Source organism: Scophthalmus maximus, chromosome 6, assembly GCF_022379125.1.
Source record: "Scophthalmus maximus strain ysfricsl-2021 chromosome 6, ASM2237912v1, whole genome shotgun sequence".
Classification (NCBI taxonomy): Eukaryota; Metazoa; Chordata; class Actinopteri; order Pleuronectiformes; family Scophthalmidae; genus Scophthalmus; species Scophthalmus maximus.
Genome location: NC_061520.1, coordinates 11,579,797 through 11,601,525, shown reverse-complemented (window position 1 = coordinate 11,601,525; position 21,729 = coordinate 11,579,797). Strand labels below are relative to the sequence as shown.

At 39.4% G+C, this 21,729-nt stretch overlaps 1 protein-coding gene across 3 annotated transcripts; it reads left to right on the top strand.

Moving 5' to 3' along the window:
• Window positions 1–8,526: 8,526 nt before the first annotated feature.
• On the top strand, window positions 8,527–21,420 carry LOC118310024 (caM kinase-like vesicle-associated protein). 3 transcript variants are annotated; one of them, XM_035632764.2, is made up of 12 exons: window positions 9,389–9,601; window positions 13,154–13,244; window positions 16,592–16,727; window positions 16,835–16,966; window positions 18,027–18,101; window positions 18,253–18,391; window positions 18,527–18,647; window positions 18,771–18,846; window positions 18,952–19,088; window positions 19,219–19,297; window positions 19,429–19,516; window positions 19,867–21,420. In XM_035632764.2, the coding sequence occupies exons 3-12, from the start codon at window positions 16,633–16,635 to the stop codon at window positions 20,176–20,178; spliced, it is 1,254 nt and encodes a 417-aa protein (XP_035488657.2). In that variant the 5' UTR covers window positions 9,389–9,601; window positions 13,154–13,244; window positions 16,592–16,632; the 3' UTR covers window positions 20,179–21,420. The 3 variants fall into 3 exon arrangements, with proteins under 3 accessions (XP_047188911.1, XP_035488657.2, XP_047188909.1); XM_047332955.1 differs by lacking the exons at window positions 9,389–9,601; window positions 13,154–13,244 and adding an exon at window positions 8,527–8,627; XM_047332953.1 differs by lacking the exon at window positions 13,154–13,244 and having other exon boundaries at window positions 9,390–9,601.
• The last annotated feature ends 309 nt before the right edge of the window (window positions 21,421–21,729 follow it).

Genomic DNA, 21,729 nt, shown 5'->3' with positions numbered 1-21,729 from the left:
GCTCCTTTTTGAAACAAAAAAGATTAACCAAAAATATTTAATAATCTTGTCAAATGACTGAACAGGTTATAGGGGAGCCTGCAATTCATTAAGCATTGCCCTGTTATCAAGGTGGGGGACTTGGGCGGGACTAGCACTTCCCACGAAAATTGAATTTTTTATTCGTAGAATTTCAATTTAAAGAAGTTTGTTTCTATTGGACACACGCGTGCCCGCACAGACACACATAATAGAGAAAGAGAGCGACACCCCCATCATAAGCCAGTGGTGCAGTGAAGGGAAATAGCTGCACTGTGAGTGGACCCCTAAAGTGTCTGGTCTAAAATTCCTTTTGTTGTCTTCAAGTGTATATATTTATGAATATTTTACACTTTCATTTTCACACTGCCCTGGTTTGGAAGCGTGGTTTGGACGAAATCTGCGAAACTGCAAATATCATGCAGCAGCTGTTGTGTGATCCATGACCAACTGGGATGAGGGAGCTAGTCTTGGCTAGCTGCTCCCTGCCAAGACGTACGCACATTTGCCCCGGCACACGCAGATGGGAGAACGCAAGAAAATGTTGCACCAGCAATGTAATCGCCAAAGTTTAAAACTCAAGCAACTTATGCGTACTATGTCTTGTTTTGCCTCTAGCGAAATGGGTGAGCTCATTGGGAACTCGAGCATGTTTTAAGTGCACGATTTGTTCTGATGTTAAAAATGTATGTGACCAAATCAATTCAACATTTGCTTTAGGGTATAATCTCTGTTCCTTGTAATTGATGGTTCAGAGACGGAGAGTTAACTGGCCCTCACAGTCAATAACAAATAATGAAACATGTTCTGTGGCTCTCCCATGGTGCCAACATGTCCACCCATACTATTTGTCTGGCATTCACCTGTAACTCCGATCCTTTAGCCTTTGTTGTATTACAAGCCATCAGATTTTCTGCAGAGCACCACTTGGTATAAAATGGCCAGAGGAGTAAGAAAACCTCCCCACACTTGCTTGATTCACTGTTGTCAAACCTTTCATTGCAGGTGTTTTGAACTGGGCTCTGTGTGCAGTCTGAAGTTTTTCAGCATTGCTCAAGGTTTCAGTTTTTTCAAGATGATGGTGAGAGCAAGTCTGTTAAGGGAGCCGGGGAAAGAAAATATGAAAATGCAACCTGAAGATGTGTTATTTGATTAGCCACAAACACAGTCTTGTTTTGCTTGTGTATCTTTGTATCAAAGTCTAAAACCTTTGCCAAATCTGTTGGTATTTAAGTATTTTTTTGCATTTTGATATAATATATAGACAAAAGGACTTCTTGTTTTGTAATTTCAAGCCTGTAACATTGGTTTCAATTTAGCATCTTTATATCACGTTTATCATTTTCTATCGCCCATGTTCTTAAGTCACGGACCGACTCCTTCCCATCTTAAAATCCTATAACTTCATGTGCAAGTCTCTTGCAAGGGAGTTTGCAGCTTCTCACACTTTTGTTCTCGGAACTGAATCTGCTATCCTTGAGCTTGTGTACCGACAGTAAATACCTGAATAGCGAGGCAATCTTCCTCCCTCTCCCTTGCTCTTCTCCATTGTTGCATTGCATTCAGAGCTGGGAGGTCACAGATGGAGAGAAGTGTTATGTTTGTTCCCATCGCTGCTCTCTGAGTGAATGTCTCCACAGACGGGATTATATTGAGGCAAACACAAATTTACAGAGCAATTAAAGTGCAAGGCCACACCACGCACATAGCTAACTGTACTTGATAAGGGTGTTTTTTTTCGTCATCCATTTTGTTATCAATGTGTCAGGGTATATTATCTTTAAAGTCCACGCTCTGTGAAGATTCATGTTTTGAACACAGCAGATTGAATATGTTATTAAGATACCTGCACAAATGTAACTAAAGGCGATGCAGATATCTTCAGACTATATACAAAAGTTTGACTCCCTCATGTCATCACTGCTGTGTTGCAGTTATTTCAGCGTTAATAATGAAACAGTTTTTTATCAACACCCATCTTTATTTCATTGCAAATGGGGTAGGTCAAGACTAGGTGTTGCTCACTTGGTAAAAATTTCTTCAATTTATCTCCAGGACTGCATCACTGTCTGCCTGCAAAATTATCTCAGAAGTTCTTGTAAAGCATTCCGCAGTGTTAATCAAAAGTCTATTCAAGTTATTCTTGTTCTTTTTTTAATTCATCCTTTATTTAAGCAGGATGGTCCCATTGAGATACAGTACAATATTTCTTCTGTCAGTATGTCTTGTTAAAGATGGGCATCAAATGAAATCAAAAAGTTCTATATATATATATATATATAAATACAGATGACACAAAAAAAACATACTAAAGCGCTGCAAACAGACTACAGCACTTAACAGACACAGAAACATGGGAACGAATAAGAATTTGCAATGGGGACAAGAGGTGTACCTCATTGACAAGCTCACACAGTCATGGCTGCTAATAAGTAGACAGGTAAATTAATTGTAAAAAATAGGTCCCTCTTTACCGTGTGTTCTCGCTAACAGTTTGCTCTGACAATGGTTGTGTAAGAATGTCACACAAGCTTTGCTAATACCGTCTCAAGTTATTCGTTTCTCACCAGACCCCGGCTTTGGAAGCAGCTCAGCCGTATGTGATGGGATGCGTGGTGTGTACTGAAGTGGACAAAGACACAAGTGACAATATCAGTGTCATATCATTTGCAGTCGTGCATATTGGGTGAACATTTTGATGCCTGTCTCTTTTACGTCAACCTCTGTCTTGAGTAGACAACTGCTGTTTTCTTTTGATTTCAATCAGGAAGAGTTTAATACATTTTGAACTCTACTACATTAAACTTATTAACATGGACATGCACAGTAAAAATGAATAAATAAATGAAATAAATTGTAAACTCCTCGCAGAAAGACCGCAGCTGTCCAGATCACATTCAAACACAGGCCCATGTTGCTGCATCGCAAGTCACTGATCCACCAGGCCATGCATCCTTGCATTTATTTTCTAAATGTGTTCATTTTGCCTAAATTTAGCATTACTAAGGTAACATTGCTTCACTCACTTTGTTTGTGTTACAATTATGTTACAGTTCACATCAAAGCATATGTAAGTTAAAGCAAACACAGTCAGAAGTTTCTTTCAGTTATGTTCAGTTGCAGGTTTGGAAATTGGTGAATTCTTTGTTTCTCTGTCCATACTTACAATTGTTTGTTCCTTTGTTCGGGGCCACCATGCAGGTCCGTTGTTTGAGAGAGGCCCCGCCCAGAATTTCCTGGTTTGTATGGTGTCGGTGATGTCACCGCTGACATCATGGGTTAAACCAACTGGTGGGGGTTTATCTTAAGTCAAAATGCTTAGTTTGATAGTTTATTGTTTGTCAGTAAAATTTGTTGAGATGTGTACCTCCCAGATGGTGATTTAGAAATGTAATGAGCTTGGGAAAGGAGCAAAATGCTAATTTATATTTCCTGGTGTTACGGTCACTGAATGTTTCATCCCTCAGTAAATACTGGTATGGGCTGAAGGAGTGTAGGTGTTAATTGAACACCCTATATATTCAGTTGCATGCTTTCTTCTCAAGGAGAAAAAAACAACAAAAAAAACAAAACAGGTGAGGCCATGCTGCAGTGAACATGTGCCTCTTGTTTGAGTTTTCATGAGTTCATTTTCAGATTTATTTTCTTTGATTTTGACTAAGTTACACGTGTAATGGAGAGCACTGTAAATAAACATTCACCTTGAAGAGTCAACATGTCGGGTGAGTCTGCCTGCCTACCACCTTCCTTTGACATTTGAACCAAACTATCTTACAAATAAGTTGACTGCATTAACAGTCATGTATGTTGTTGTAACCCCACCATATTAGCTGTCATTACTGGGGTTTAGATTGGTTTGTAGAAAGAAAATGTGGTTAAGAATGATTTTCTGTAATGCTGATCTGTGTTTGTCTTCCAAAAGCCCTGTTGTGGCTTGTGAGCCTGTTGCTATGACAACCACCATTTGATACCAGTGTTGTGTAGGAAGGCAGAGAGATATGGTTGAAAATTAGCAAACTGCTTTATGCATGTTTTATAATCTATTCATTTATTTTTTTTTCACGTATGTGTGCGTTTGTGACAGGGGATTAAATAAAAAGAAGAGCAAATACACACACTGGAAAAAATTACATTCATTCAAGTGTTTAGCAACACTGGCTCATATTCCCTCCCATGATTAATTCAAGAAATAAAATACTGTATATGCCTCAAAGTGAATACTTGACTGTGAGTACACTGAATGCATACATTTTTCTTCACTAACTCACTGATTTACATCTTATGCTCACCCTCCTTCAATGGGTATAGGTAGTGACCCCTTATATCTTGTGAGCATCAGTACCCCCTTTAAATATATGTTTTTTGTTTGGGTATGTAAAATACCTTTGATAAGAGGGACATTCCATTTCAGGGGAAATTATTCATTGATTAACGATGAGGTTTTGTTTTACAGAATAGCGAGTAGCGACCATTAAACCATGTCAATAAAATTACATTATCTGGTCAAAAGTAGTCCTGTTAATCATCACATTAAATAAATAGGTCTATAAATGAATATCAAATTCATCAATAAGAAAAATTCATACAATTCACAGATGAGCAGCATCTACATTGAGTGTTAACATTCTGTCATTTAAAGGTAAACCACATTGTTGTTTTTGTGACTGTCACCATTTGGCATAAATCTGATTTTAAATCACATATCATTATTTCTTCTTTTTTTGCTGCTGTAGCATTCAGTTATTATGAAAAATAATCCTAATTCATGAAAGTGGTTCGGTTCCGACCCAAAGGCAGCTCTCAAAAACTTAAATTTGTACAATAACTCACAGACTTTCCACATGAGCAGAGAGACCAACCCTAATTATAAGGATATCAAGTGTTTAAAAAGAAATTGATTTATTGTCGGGTCTATTTCCCGAGAGTTTGGCCGAATAGAAAATGCTCCAAAGTTTACTTTGAAGTGTTTAGACTCCAAATTTAAATTGGGACTACAGTAGTTTACATAGGCTGATAATATTCCAGGGATTTTCACCATTAGCTTTGACACAGAAATCATAGTTTCTCCACCAGCTACGTGTAGATCATCATTATGGACATCCGGTTGTGCTCTGTTGTGGTAGCTATGGTTACCCCAAACAGCACCAAATGTTCTACTTGAAGTGTGAGGGTAACGTTTGTGACACTTTGCCTCGCTCCCAGAACGGAGGCAGAAACAGTCAAAATCCACAGGACTTCTCCAACTGTCCAAATGATTTAGTGTTTGTTCACACTTTAAAACAATGCACATAGCCTTGGTTTTATTTTCTCTATTGGCCTTTGTGCTCAGAAAGTTAATGTGCAACTGTGTCTCTGGAAATACACTTTGTATATTTTGCAATTTTATGTAATTTTCCCCGGAAAAACTTTCAATTCTTCTCTGAGCAGAGTTTACCTCCATTCTTGTACAAAGATGAACTTCTGAATTTGAAATGATCTGAATGCCACTTTGAGCCAAATCCTATTGGCAATTTGAATGAAGTGCCCCAATTTTTAATGAATTAAACTTCTTTGATTATTTGCACTAAATTTTGATTATATGATAAAAGTAATGAATATCAATTCATCCATCCATCCATCCAAATATATTTATAAATTATTTTCTCTTCTCACTTTGAATAACTAAAAATTTATCTGATGTTGTTCAACGAGTCAACCTCATGACATGAAATGTCACAGTAATCTTTTTGACCTGACCCCTATTTCATTACATGTTTAGTCATGTTTCATCCAAACTAATTTCCAAACATTTTATAAATATGTATCACACAAAGCCCTCTCAATAGAAATATCTTTATTTTATTTTATTAACAATAGCACTGAGAGACTGAGACTTCAGCCAAGGATATGTGAGCCCCCACCGAAATGCTGTTTCACCCAAATCCCTATCTTGCAATGGTGAAGAATCCTTTAAAAAAAATCACTGGGCCCAGATCCAGATCTCCCCCATAGCCTTTTGAGTAATCCTGCTTACAAACAAACAGTCAGACAAAAAGACAAACGGAACCAGTCACAACACTTCATTAGTTGAGGCAAATATCTTCCTGAGTAGAACTTTCTATAGCTGAAAACCTACTTTTACACGATTCCTTTTAAAGACCATGATTTAATATATCCGTTTACACCCATAGATATTCTTTTAGTAATGTTCCATTCTCTAATTGCAACGGTTTTATTCATTTAATGTCTTTTAGTAAATCGTTTAAATTTCTCCGATAACTGCTGTAATAGCTGTCAAGGTCTCCACTGATGCTTGGGAGGAGCATGCCTTCAGCCCTTCAAAAGTTTCTATCACAGACCCCATGACTATTGGTTTTGGTTTCTATGGCAACTAAAACGAACTATAAGTTGACTCATCTTTTACAAGCATGAGTACCGGATTGTGTAGAAAATCATATTATGGTCTGAAAATAATTTCGTGTCCAATCCTCAACTGAAAAATAAAGCAATTTTCTTAAAAATAATAAAAAAAAGAATCTACTGATCAAACAGAATTATTTGACCTGTGAGTATCTCCTTTCAAGATACAATCATGCACTTGTGGAATAATCCTGCAAAACAAGGGAACCTGTATCAGTGCCAGGATTATTTGTTTGTTTTGACATAACTTTGCTGTTTGCCTGTTGGGTATTTTGACAATTGAGATTGTATATACATGTTTAGTGCACATTAGAGTTTCTGTCTGCTAAGAAAAAGATAAGGGTGATTACACCCAAAACAGACCTGCCAGCTACTGTGTGAGTGCTGATGTTCTTGTCACGGCTTCTCAATTAATTTTTTTATGCTTACAATGTAAATAAGCAAAGAAATCTGATGTGATATAAACACAGCTCGCCCTGTCTGAAATTCATCTGGGAGGAAACTGCAAAGGGATTTGGTACAGATGAGAAGACAGACACGTTAGAAACCGGGAGGCAGGGGAGTCACTCAAGTCCATTCATAGACTTACAAATGCTGGATTAACTAGATGCAGCCATGGTAACATGAGGATGAGCAGAGCATTGAGTAGTTTCAGAGAAGCACAGTGCGATGCTGCCTGCGAGCTTTGTGACGCACATTCTACTTTTGTGTGTGCTTCCAGTTTATGACGGACTTAATATCTTCTTGTGGATATTTACAACTGATATAAATCACATCAGAAGACATGAGGCAAAGAAGAAAACCTTGAGCAGTTGCTAATAACTGATCACACACAGGGTTCCTCAAGGTTGCTGTTATGATCCGTGGGGACAGATGAGATAGTCTAGATTCACTTTTCTATTCCAGCTTCGTCTTTCCAATGGCACCAAACACTGCAGTATCCATGTCACCTTAAGAGACTGTTACTATGGTGACAGCGCACTAAAATGGTGGATATCAATGACAATTTAGCTCTTGTGTCAACCACACACACACACATACACATATTAGGACACAAGCACATGAGTATGGCATCATGGTACCTCACCTTTCATCTGGATACATTTAAGATCAAGCCCGAGCTCCTCACTACTTTTGTCTCTTTTGTTCTACTGTTGCTACTTCCTAGTACTTACAAAACTTTTAGCACTGAGCGTTTGTCTATGCCCATTAAAATTTAAAAAAAAAAATTCTGACTGAACAGCTGACACTGAGGTGATCGACCACCTCCTGCGGCGGGGGATTTGGGGGGGATTATTTGAGGAGGATTCTTAATGTCCCGCTCTATAATGACAGTATTGAAAGGGATTCCAGGTCTCAGATTTGTGATGCAGCACTATTTTCTACTCCAAAGACAACAAGAGTGCTGGAGAGCCATGTGATACCAGGAGTCAGAAAAGAGAGAGAGTAGGTGGTTTTTCTGGGTAGGTGGGGAAGAGGTTAAAGATGCTCCGCCGCTCGCTTTCCTGTTATCCCAATGGCCTTTTAGCGGCATTACTCATTTTAGGAAAGAGACACTTCTGTTACATAAACCAGTGCTTCAGAAACTGCCTACCAAATAAAAGCGCCACAGAGGCTCTCTGTACCTGTACATAATTGCAAAGTGGTGCCACTGGTCATATCACTTTTCTCTTGAAACTGCGCTGAGAATTCTGTATAAAAATGAAACATTTCTGTTTTTTTAAACACAGACTTGGGCAAAATGAAACCAAAGTTTTTTTATTTAATCCAAATATATGTTTGCTTTATCACACCAAAATGCTGTCCTTGATGGGAGTCGACATTAGTTAGAATAGCTTAGACGAGACAAAAACATTGTTATTGAACAAGAGTTTAAAGAAACAGTTTAGACTGAGTATGAGTCAATTTTGTTTCTTCCTCTCTTCATCACACGTCCATCGAGCTTTAATATGACCTGATACAAACTGACAAAATCTCTACTTGGGTTTTTCCAAAAGTTGATTTAGGTTAATAGGTACAATTTTATGTCATGTGCTCTAAGGAAGGGATAAAGTCCATGTACGATAAATCTGGTATGACTTGATTTACTGCAAATCATTTTCCATGGATGCTTTTTCATTTCCTCCGAGAGGCCCTGGTTTCATCTAAAGCTAGGAGAGAACTTGAACTTGGTTAAAATCCTCCACACACAAACAACATTGGTAAAGAAGGTGAGTGACTCTGAAAATGTTTGGTTCACTAAAGCTTTGTCTCAGTTGATCACTGTGGGATTGTTGCCTCTCTGTGGGTTGGCGTTTCACACTTTGAAAGGGCCTGAATCATTTGAATACGACTGGTGGGCTGGCAGGTGTATGTTCTCGCCTGCTTGTGTGCATTATGTAAGGTCAACCAGGCTGTGTTTCCTACCCTCCTGCCCCCTGCAGGGTTGTGTAAGCAGTTAACAATAAAACTCCTAACTGTTCAATTGTTTTGTGATTCAACTTAAAAGCTGATGTGGGACTTAAATAAGATCATTAAGAAAAACGCAGTGTGTGGACAGGACAGGACAAGACAGAAGAGGAGAGGACAGGGCACTTCAGGCAGGACAAGACAGGATTGACAGGACAGGATAGAATGGACCAGATGGGATTGAATGGACAAGACAGGATATAGCTATATTTTACAGTTGTGAATTTGAAAATTGTCTATCAGAAGAATCCCCTTTGTGCTGAGGATCTAGCTGCAGTCCTGGCTCTTGTTGAATGACTGGCACCAACTTCCGGAGAGACTTTGAAAAATGAAAAAAGAAAAAACCCCAACATATTTCCACCCTGCCGTTAGTGGAGGACAGCTGGCATCATTGTCAACATCCCTGTTAAGAGTCCTTGAATCGATGATACTATTATTGAAACATTTGCTGCACCGATGCGCACACGCACACACACGCGTACATCTCTCGCTCGCACCGTGCGTCTCGCGCGCGCGCGCGCGCACTTCCCCTCCTCCCTGCATCACAGTGCGCTGTTGCCATCACACGTCCACGTAATACTCCCGTGAACAGGCGGACTTGTTGGAAATGCTCGAGGATCCCAGTCCTCTCTGACAGCGCATTGTGGAATCATCCCATTCAAAGTGAGGAAAAATACTCACACACCAAGACGGCGGGATTTGGATTACTGATCACTGTCCGTTTACTTGATTGAAGGTAAGTGAGCGCAGTTTTGCGTAAACCTCGCGTTTACCGCACACCCAAAAAATGCGTGAAAGTGAAGAATGTTTGAGGGATGTTCTCCAAGATGTATCACTGTGTTAGTGACTGTGTCGCTTTGACCACCTGCCCCCCTCCCCCGAAAAAAAAACCAAAACAGCGGACGTAGCCCACCATTTGTTTCTAAAACTTTTGCGGCAATCCAACATTCTTTTTTCTTTTCGATATTCAATCATGCTCGCGTGATTTCAGGAAAAAAATTAGAAGCTGCAGGATAGTTTCCCATGCAATGCATTCAGGTGCAACATCAGTCCAACCGGTGGTGATGCGTAAAAACACAGTGCAGCCTATATATTGGAAACTGTCCAACCGCCTGAGATGCGAGGTTTGTCTGGTACAGTTCCCACTCCTCGTGAGAAGCTCATTCACAATATGGGCTTCATGAAGCTTTACGCATAGGCCCGTCGTTCACACGCCACTCAAACTGCGCCTCGGGTTTACATAAGCCATGCTCTTGTTGCACTCAGACTGCAGCACTTCTTGAGTTCCCCGTCCCGCGGTGTCCCCGTCTCCTTGTCACCGTTTGTCATCATTTCACACCCAACGAGCTTTGCGAGCGCGATGCCCACCTAATAACTGGCGCGTAAAATCACTTCATGCGTCACTTCATACACCCCAGAAGGAGCCAAGGCTGGGGTACATGAGCACATTGCACAAACAACTGTGTGTGTGTGTGTGTGTGTGTGCGCGCGCGCGTGCGTGTGTGCGCGTGCGCCCACGACGATGGCACGGTGGCGTATTTCATTTCACCGTTGCCCGAAATTGATTTTGATCAACTCATGGGGGCATGCATCGCATCATGGGCAGCAGCCTAAACCATTTCTGTTAACTCTGCCCAAAGTTTGGGAAGACCTGCTGCACTGCCAATTGGTTTGACACAGAAAACCTTAGAATTAAGAATCCTTAGAATTGTTTGTTTGTCTTTCTTTGTTTTTAACAACCGTTCATTGACTTGGTGGGTGCGTTGCTGAGGATGTGCAGTGACAACTCTTAAATGCACCTATACAATAGAAAAATTAATAGTAATAGTAAATCATTAAATGGAAATGCAATGTACATGAATAAAATTAGGGGAAAAGGCAAGAATAAGTGGGGATACTTACAATGCGCAAACAACGGTGTTTCCTTGTTGTGCTACAGTATCATACCACTTATCCCCTTTCATTTTCTCAATTTAGCTACAATACTAATTATTTGTTATGATTAGTGCAACTGATATTCTGGTGGATTTTTGTTCCGAAAACTCAGAATTCAAGATCAGCAAACAGGGTTTCAGCCACATGAAGGGGCAGTGGTCTTCGGCAGTGATGTCGATGAGTGTGCAGAGGGCTATTCTGCACAGACAGTACCATCATGCCTACTGTAGAACTTGGTAACCATGGCAACAAAACAACATCAGAAGAGACTGGTCAGATGAGCCAGGGGTGCCTGCAGAAGAGATGAATGGTGGACACGATGCATAACAGAACCGAGGACAAAAGAGGACCAATACAGAAATTGTCTTCCCCTCCCTGGAGGAGTTGGAGAAAAACAGACACATTTTTTAAACTCTCTCTGTTCATCTCTGATCGAATGTTCTCGAAATGTGAAAGTGTGAATGTGGTCTTTGGGACAGTTAGATCTTAAATGAGGCTTTTTAGGGGATTCACAAAATGTGGCTCCAACATCACCACCACCATCTGCCCTGTCCAAGCCCTTTTCCTTTGAAGAGACCCGGTTGCGGCCAGACCACGGCTCCCTCTGGCCTGCTGCCACTATCTGACGCGATTCTGACCAACAAACCTGAGTTCCAAAATAGCAGCATTAGAAAGGCAATAAAAAAGCAGCACGCAAACCGGAGGAGATAGTACTGAATTTTCTTTTCACCACTCTCCTTTACACTGTGAGATTAGGAGCATTTTCCAACGTTTTTCCTCAATTTCTGAGAAATAATGCACAAAATGTTGAAAATCAGACGTCTCTATGCTGTTGACCTCTTTGAGTTTTTATAATTTTGTGCAGATAACACTTTTTTATTTTTCTATTATAAGAGCTGGACAGACGTGTAGCATTGTTTGGCCTTGACAGAGGTGTGCGCCCCCCTGAGTGCCGTTGGCTTTAAATACAAACCTTTTCCCTCGCAGGTTAGTCAGTGTAGTTCTGCTACAGCCTGGAACGTAGTGTGGATATCAATCATTCATGCTTTGTTGTCATTCTTCAAACTTAGACCTGGGTGTCTCAGAGGTTGCGTGAGATATCACACTTGTACAGTACAAACAGGTGAATAGATAGAATGAATGACTGAATTAATTAATGAATGTAAGAACTTCATGTATTATTTTTTTGTTCCTGATTTACAGAAGTGGCTGCTATTTTCCAATGGGTAACATTGGCCGTGTCACTGCCTGACCTGTATTCCGGAACTCCCACAAAAACACCCCCCAAGGTGCCTTAAACAACTGATTTGAACTCTGGTGCCTGTAGCAGTGTGCAAAGTGTCCCCACTGCAGATGCCCCTTCCCCAGTCCCGTCTCGATCTGTTCAGCCATGAATGCTCTCAAAATAACAAAAGCCTTATTTTCTGTAATATTTTTTCATCGTCATTATTTCTCCAGGCTCAAGGGCCTTTAGTGCACAATGGCTTCTGTTACTTGAAAAACAAAAGACTCTAAATTGAAGAGGTTTAACATTTACCTACTTCATGATACTAGAAAATTAATTGGACACAGATTTGAAATCTGTTTATCGAATGCAACATCTCTGCCTTTGTCATTACTCCCCCAATGTTGTCCACAGTTAAGTTTTCTCAGCAGCGAGCTCTGCGACTGTCTGAGTTTGAAACAGCATTTACATTTCCCATTAATGAATAACACTTCATTCAGATATTTCAAAAGGCCGAGATAAAAGAACTCTGATTCAGCAATAGTCAAGTGCACACTATCTTTTCTTCCTCTGGTGAAGGAGAACATCCTTTCATCTCCAAGACTGCCTTGAAAAGGGGAAAAACAAGTGCGCGAAAAACTCAGTTTTACTTGTCAAACTTAGGGTTTAGTGTTCGGTGCACCGAGTCAGGCTTCCGAAAACAGGTTTTAGGCATCTGTTATTCATTTTGATGTCAGATGATTGCTTGAACTGGTCTCACATCGGCCTCGAAACAGAAACAGAGGCCACTAAGGTGTCTCGAATAGTCTCTTTCTACGCGACATGAAATACTATTTAACTGAGACTGTTAAATAGTATGTAAATGTAAAGCTGAATTTTGTAAATAATAAGACAAATGGAAGATTTTGTTCTAGTCATTTCAGAAATGACCACTAATCTGCGACTGAATACACCTTGTAAAAAAACAACAACATTTAGACAAGTGATACATCTTGTGTCCATCATCTCTGTGCTTTTAATGGACTGGGTGAGGCGTCATTGCAAAGGATTGAGGCGCGTATGCCGTTGCATGAATCCAGGTCAGAGCCAGAAAAACACTAATGGTGAGTCTGGGTATTTTTCCTGCAGGAGATGTGATTTAGCTGAAGTATATCGCCCAGTGCTCATCGTACTCCAGACTAATGGTGAACACACAGTCCCCCTCTTTAAGACAAAGAAGGTTCGTGCTTTTGTTTGCTCCATTTTGATCAGGAAAGTGTTGGTATGAGATATGTAAATGTTCGGGCTACAGTGCTGCAAGATGATGGACCCTGTGTTTGTTTACTTTGCAACATTCGGTCTCCTTTCACTCACCCAGAGGGAACATTTCCCTCCTTACGCATACTTCTGGAAAAAAAACACAGCCCTGGGTAAAACCATCATCAGGGATGGACATAAAAAAATAAAATTCTGGTTGAATAGATGATCCCTTTGGCGAACTGAAGTTGACTTCCAAATGCACTTTATCGAGATTAAAGCAAGTCTGGTTTAGTGTGATGTTAGCAGGACCATTAATACAAAAAGTAACAGACTTGATGACTTAGGAACACTGGTAATTTGTGCAAGCAATGTCACAGTGTACTTAATACACTAAATCACTGTTGTTAATTCATTGTTGACCACAATTTGTAAGTAAAAAAAAAAAAAAAATCCAAACCATTTTTGAAAAAGGGATGTGATCTTTATGATTGACAGACATTAGAGATTTAAAGGTATGGAAAAACATGGACTGACCTGCACATGATAAGTTAAAAACAACACTTATTAAAAACAACACATTCTGAATTAATTGACTACTATAACATTTATATTATAGCCTTTTTATATTATGTTATTTGTCTGATATTGAGAGAACCACCAACCCAGTGCGGAAACATTGTATGTAAAACAAGGAATAAAGTTAAAATCCAAAGCATTAAAGATTAAATGAGATTAAATGATTAAAATGTATGACTTCACCACATATACTCTCACGCTGACATGATGCCCCCTTCCCTTGTTGATAAAAGGTCATGTAACCAAAATCTGTATGTGCAATATGAATTAAAGATGACCTGCAACACAGAGCTACTTCAGAGCCCTGTCTTATCTGTCTGTAGGTCTGCATCCAAATGTATCACAAACTTCATGGATTCTTTTTTCTCTCTCATTGCAATGAGTGGATCAAAGGCAGACACGACCCATGAAACCAATGTCAATAAAGAGGCAAATGAGGAACGTCCGTGGAAACAGATTTTTTTTAATGAACCAATTTACATAATGTAATATATTTTCATATCAGATACACAGATCTGTGGAGACTGGATCATAGACTAATGAGTCCCTTTGTGGACAGTAGCGTACGGCCTGCTGTCTTCAGCCGTCTCTTGACTAATACGCTGCTGGTAAGTAATAAACGGAAATGAAGCATTCTTCGTATTCCTTTCATAATATATTTATAAAACAAGTTTCGTTGTACTACAGATTTTTGCTGGATTCTTATCTGGGAGAAATCTCTTCCTCTGACAGGGTCTCCTTGACTGAGACTCCAGACAGCACCTCAGTCAAAATTTCTTTACTCCCACTCTTCTGAGCTGGCTGCCATTTCTACTGAAAGGCCTGCCAAAAAGAACTGAGTCTGTTTTCCACACAAGCATCCCATGTCACCGGTAAAACACTAGCTGCTTTGGTGGACCCATGTAGTCTTTAGCAGCTGACTTAATGATGTGTATATGTATGTCAGCATGCAATTTCACATTTGCAGTCACTTGCGATAAATGGGTCGACGGTTTCTGACTAGCGACGAGTCGGAAAAGTCATCAAACAGAGCAGACGTCGAATTCAAAACAACACTGACTTAAAAAAACAAACTTGTTGCTCAGACAAACATGTTATAGCAAATTACCCAGCGTTAGATCACCCTGCGTCCAAGATCTCAATGTTCATGGTGAAAAAAAGCAGCATGGGGGTTGCTGCTATGCAGGCTGTGATATTGGCACAGAAATGTGTTAAAGGACTTCATGTGCGTGGATTTCATTTATTGGGCTTGTTGTGCTGTGAGAAATGTTACGCTGTGTGCAGCGTTATGTATTGTCAGTTGTGTTACCTTAGTCGGCAGAGTGACTAGTCGAGTCAGATCATTTAGGTTGGACAATATGATGAGATATATAAATATATAGATATAGATATATTGGTGTTTTACGTTGTTGGAGTCATGTGTGGAACTAACCTTCCTATTGACATTCAATCTGCAGTCTGTCCATACGCCTTTAAAAAGCTGCTAAAAACTCATCTCTTCAAACTCTTCTTTGTCTAGTTTTCTTCGTCTAGTTTTATTCCATGTGTGTGTTCAGGTTTTTTTGTCTGGTCCTTTTATTGTTTAATGTTAACAATAGTTCTTTTGTGAAGCACTTTGTGACTTCCCTCTGTGAAAGGTGCTATACTAAATAAACTTCACTTACTTACTTACTTTTCCAATTTCTTTTTGCACCACAATATCCATTCCTTTAACATCTCTGACTGTACAGAAGATACAGATTATTATAGGATTTTGGCATCAATGTGAATAAAGTTTTACTATATATCTACATTATTCTTCATTTTATGATATAGTATAATTTATATATAGCAAGTGATATAGATATAGTATATAATGATACTCCATGTTACTCCGTAATTGTTCACAATTTGTTAGTTGTCATATATATTTTTTAGTTGTTATGCTGATTCCATTCTCAAACATTTCCCTGCCATATCCACAATATCGCTTGCTATAATTTGAATGTGAAGTGATGGTCTACTTCAGTGGATGTGAATACTGTTTTCATGCTGCCAGTTACAGCTACATCTTTGACCGACTTGCTAACAGAAATTAAAACATCAAATCTACTACGTTTGATTCCTCCGGAGATGGCAAGATAATAGCTTTCTCAAATTTTGAAGAGCTTAAAAAATATATTGAAAAGATTAGACAAAAGTTGAAGCTGCAGTATAGGGTCACAAGTCCATCTGAACCTTCTTTACTGTAAAAAAGCAGATAGATGATGAATAATGCTGCTGCTGCTGCTGCAGTACAGAGCTGACTCACTGCAGAGTGGAGGGGAAACAAGTCTGTCAGTCTGACAGAGCTCAGTGAAAATCATCGTGTTAATGTAAAATCTCAATGGCATATTGTGTTGTCCTTGCGCAAATTTGAAATAATTTGCTCACACAAGTTCAGTTGTACTGACCTATTCTCAGAAGTATGACCAAAAAGCTTTAATGCGCCGTAACTGATCCCTGCAAACGATCGCATTGCTTTACTGCATTCATTTTGTGTGAAGTGCCAACTCTGTTGTGTTAATGTCATAAATGAGACTGTTAATTTCTCTGTAGCAACAGCAACATTTACAGCAACATTGTTTCATGTCATCCATTAATGAGACTACAGCTCCCGGTGCTCCGTTGTATTCAGATCCTGTTTGTGCTGTGGAGATGCGAGTACTCAAATCAAATCGAAATGATCCTGTACTGTTTGCGTCAATGTAACATGATGTATGTCGTCGACAGGCTGTGTTGTGGCAGGACATTCCTAAAGGCGAGGAGCTGCCATGCCATTTGGTTGTCTGACACTTGGGGAGAAGAAGGATTACAACAATCCCTCAGAGGTGACCGACAAATATGACCTCGGACAAATTGTTAAATCGTGAGTACATCTATGTTGTGACGTTGTTTATAAAAAATTGGGGGGGAATACTCTTGAGAAATATGGTCAAAATGTGATGCATGCTCCGTTGTCTGTCTCTTTCACAGAGAGGAGTTTTGTGAGATATTCCGGGCCAAGGATAGGAACACCTTGAAAATGTTCACCTGTAAAAAGTTCCACAAGAAGGATGGAAGAAAAGTGCGGAAGGCTGCCAAGAACGAGATAATGATCTTAAAGATGTAAGTGAAGTTTTAATCTCCTCACTGTAGATCCTGCATGTGTGAGGCCCTGTCCCAGCACTGAAAGCGTAATCACAGACGATCAGCAAAATCATTTTTCATACTCAAGACAAGTTCAAAGCGAAGCTCAAAAACCAACATCCTGAGGTTTTCCCTTTGTGCATTCTTACAATAATACTGCAATACTAGACGTAGTTCTGGTTCTTCCTCTGGGAGCTTAATTTATTTAAAGTCCATCCCACATAAACTATCCAGCTGACATAAATACTGCTGTTAGTTTGTTTTCCTAAATGTCTCGTTTATAGTAGGAAAAATATTGGTTTGGGGCTGAGTGAATCAGGAAATCTGAAATCAGAAAGTATAAAGTGATGGCACAACACATTTTAGTTTTTGTTTTATTTCATCAGGATTTTTTTTTTTTACAATAACAAAAGTAAAGAATGTCCTCGACCTTATCTTTTTAAAACTTTGATTAAGTACCAGCCGGAGGTGCCTGGTGCTTAATATCAGGGATTGTCTTCAAATAAATAGAGCAATAGAAAATGTAAGGACAAAACCTTGTCTTTCATTCTGATAATTATCATTATAGTAATGATAATCAACATACATTGATGAAAGAATAAGTAATTCATAAAGTCATTTAGGGTAATTGTGATCATTCAAAAATTAAAAACCTTGAAAATCGTACATATTATCATGACATTTATCTATTTATTTAGATCCCCATTAGTCACTGTGTTTTAACAGTGGCTACTCTATGGGTTTCAAATTATGATAATTTGTAGTTTCAGTGAATATTTTGTTTTTGTTCATCTTCCCTCTACGATGAATTGGACTGTGATATACTGGGCAATTTTGAAGGATGTAAAGAAAAATGTCTGGTGTTATTAGTAGCACAAGTTATCAGTTGTTCTCATCTGTCCTGAATGTCCTGCATGAAGGGTGTGTGGCTGCCATGCACTACTCACTGAATTTAGGTATTGCTCATTTGAAACCTGTTTACTTCCATTCAATCTCCCCCTCCTATTATTCTCTTTCCCCCTCTTCCTGCTCTCCAAAGGGTGAAACATCACAACATCCTCCAGCTGGTGGACACGTTTGAAACAAAGAAAGAGTACTTCCTTTTTCTGGAGCTGTAAGTATGATCCAGGTCATTTGAGAGACGCGTTGGCTCCGACTTCTTCAACTCGTACCAAACCGACATTTAATTCAACACATAGAAAATGCTTTACATTTCTGTCCTCAACAATTTACACGCGTTTAATGTGGACGTCCCATCTCTTCAGCGCTACAGGCAGGGAGGTCTTTGACTGGATCTTAGATCAGGGCTACTACTCGGAGAGGGACACCAGCAATGTCATGAGGCAGGTGTTGGAAGCTGTTGCTTACCTGCACTCTCTGAAAATTGTCCACAGAAATCTGAAGGTATATTCCCATGCTGACACCTAGTGAAAACCAGCAGCATTTCACCACAGCCCTGCGCAAACATGAAATTCTTTACATGTGGATCGTGTGCTTTCCACATTCATAGCATTCTCCTTCATCTGATTACTCACGCAGCTGGAGAACTTGGTGTACTTCAATCGTTTGAAGCACTCCAAGATCGTTATCAGTGACTTTCAGTTGGCAAAAGTGGAAAATGGACTCATTAAGGACCCATGTGGAACCCCAGAATATCTTGGTAAGTGGCTTGCCACCTGAATGCAGCACAATAAAAATATGAAGAATTAGGAACAAATCCTGATTATTAAGTCTAAAGCTACAGCATATCATCAAGATACATAACGCCTGTCTCTGCTCTCAGCTCCTGAGGTGGTTGGGAGGCAGAGATATGGAAGACCCGTGGACTGTTGGGCCATCGGTGTCATCATGTATATACTGTAAGTGCCGAGTAATATGATCACAGATAAGCTTTTTAATGAGGTATATTTATGTGACAAAAAGATACCATGACCTACTCTGTTCTTATTTTGCTTATTCAATAGTTTGTCTGGAAACCCTCCTTTCTATGACGATGCTGAAGAGGACGACTCTGACAATCGTGATAAGAACCTTTTCCTCAAGATTTTGTCAGGGGACTATGAATTTGATTCACCATACTGGGATGACATCTCCGATTCTGGTAAAAGATAATCAGACAGCTGATTGAAATGTTCTGTGTGCTGATGTAATGGTAAATACAGATAATGCATTCAAGATCAGATACCGAAAACACAAGGTCACTGTTGGTATCATTTTCCTGTGGTTTACAGCCAAAACCTTGGTGGCATCACTGATGGAAGTGGACCAAGATCAGCGATTGACGGCGCAGGAAGCTATAGCTCATGAATGGTAAAAAGAAAAGAGAAACAGAAGGAATAGAAAGTTTATCAAAGATAAATGGTCGCTCTGACACAACTGGAGTTATGAACCTTGTATAGGGACCAGACATATAATAAAGTTCTTCTTGTTCCTTCTTTTAGGATTTCTGGAAATGCTGCATCAGACAAGAACATCAAGGATGGTGTTTGTGCACAAATAGAAAAGAACTTTGCCAAAGCCAAGTGGAAGGTATTACTACATTTACATACCTGTATATCGTATGAGTATAGATATCAGGACTGTTTTTATTTATTAACCTATATTTTAATTGCTACCCGTCTTGACCAGGACTCCCTGGCAGAAGAGATATTGTATCTCAATGGAACCTTCCTGGCTCAAATGACTTTTTATTAAAGCAATCCATGTCTATGTAGAGTTTCACATTCTATTAAAATGTCATTGCAAATCCTTTTTGGCCAGAGGCCGTATGCTTTTCGGCTGCATTGAACGCATTTCTCTGTAAGAATTGACTAGTAAAGTTTGTTGTATTTTATTACATCATTTGAACAAACTTTGTGTTTTTTTTTACTCACTCACAGAAAGCTGTTCGAGTGACCACCCTCATGAAGAGGCTCAGAGCTTCTGAGCAAGGGGAATCCGGAGCGTCCGGCCTCGCCGCGGGCGCTGCAGCTGACCCCAACGCACCCGGTGGCGCTCCTGCTCTTCCGGTGGGCAACAGCGACACTGTCGACGCCAGCATAAAGGCCGCTCTTAGGGAAAAGGCTCCTGACACACAGACTGCCACCGTCTCCACGCTCGGCCAGCCCAGTGCAGCCGGACAGGACGAGCAGCCGCAGACACGGTGCAATGGCGATGTTCCCCAAATGTTGCCACAGGGAAAGGGAGATTAGGCATCAGTAAAAAATTTAAAAAAAAAGAGAAGAGGACCGTTGTCAACAAGCACATCTGCAGTACAGCCAATAAATTTGGCACGATAATTCCATGTCTATGATGTTTGACCACCCCCAGTTTGCAGAATTATTCCACAATACCTTACATTCCATCTTTTTTGCCTTCTGTACTGATTGGTCTATTGAATAGTGTTCTCCATGCTCCCTTGTTATTTTATGTTCATTCCCTTTAAAGATAGTTGCAAAGTAGCTTTTCTGTCGTCCCCTTTTCCTTAAGAACTGTAGAAACTGTGCAATTTAGTGTAATCTACGTCTTTACTCATCTGCTCCGTGTAGATGTATTTGTCCGTGAAAAGCAAATTGCTAGTTTTCAGCAGCAGAACTTTCAATCCTGAGTTCGAGTCTTGTGACTTAAAATTATGAGTTGAAAGGTTTAGTAAATTGATCATATCGAGGTTTATTTCAAGAAATAGAATAAATTTGTAGGAAAACTTTCAGCATGTATATCGGAGTTAACTCTTCATAAACCATGCCTCAAATTGGAATACTAGTACAGGTAATTTGGTTTAAATGGATCATAAAATAATTTATTGTCTTGATCCAATTTTTTTTAAATTTTCAATCCCGAAAAGCCATTCTGAGGATCGCCCCTACAATTGTTTTTATAGTGAACAACTAAACAATTAGATAAGAATCACAATTTGTGGATTCAGCTCAACACCCTGACAAATATCCTCTGGTATATTTATGTTCAGTGAAGTACAACTTTAGACAACTTAGAATTTTAAGGCCGCAAGAAAGTATATTTTTTAAGTTAAAGTGCCTTAATATTTGTTGCAGTGACATACTGAAATGTTTTAAAAGAAACAACTTGATTATAATTGCTTTTCTGACTTCTTTTAAATGTTTTAGCTGTTTTCCTTTGCTCCTCTGTCTGGTCTTATGCGAACGTATTGATGCTTGTGTTCTGTCCATGTTCACATGTCATTTAAAACCCAGAAAACTAGGTTAAGAGCTTTCTATGTGGAGTAATGTTTTAGCTGTTGTTGTGTTGTCACTTGTATTTAGTAAATTCAGAGTTTATAGCTGAGTCCTTATACTGTACCGCTATGTATATTTGCATTGTATACATGTGTATTTTTTTATTTACATGCGGATTTAGCAACATTTAGCCGAGCTAACGGGTTGCTGAATCACTTGTGAATGAATAAATTGAGCAATACTTATGTTGCTGAAACTCAAGTTGTCCCTCACTGTTTGTGTTTTTAGTACTTTAAAAGAGAAGTTTTACTTTTCACAATGAATATTAGTCACAGATGCTTCAAGAAGAGATTTTTGACATTTGAAATGAATAAAATGACCACATATAAGTTATTATTGTCAAGTAACTGCAATGATGTGCTACAACAACTAAAGGAGGGCAACTCAACTTTGTAAGGTGTGAAGTCAGTTGTCAGTGTGTGGTGGAAGAGTTGCGTGTTGCCCAGCTATCCAGAGAGGGAGAGCGAGCGAAAACTGAGGAAATCCGGCTTTTACGCTCTTCCTCAAATG

What these genes read in the sequence shown, in the direction of transcription:
- LOC118310024 (XM_047332955.1), top strand. Translation starts at nt 16,633, where the DNA reads ATGCCATTTGGTTGTCTGACACTTGGGGAGAAGAAGGATTACAACAAT. An exon ending in TGGAACCCCAGAATATCTTG is followed by an intron (nt 18,648 to 18,770) that starts GTAAGTGGCTTG and finishes CTCTGCTCTCAG; the next exon opens with CTCCTGAGGTGGTTGGGAGG. An exon ending in GGATGACATCTCCGATTCTG is followed by an intron (nt 19,089 to 19,218) that starts GTAAAAGATAAT and finishes TGTGGTTTACAG; the next exon opens with CCAAAACCTTGGTGGCATCA.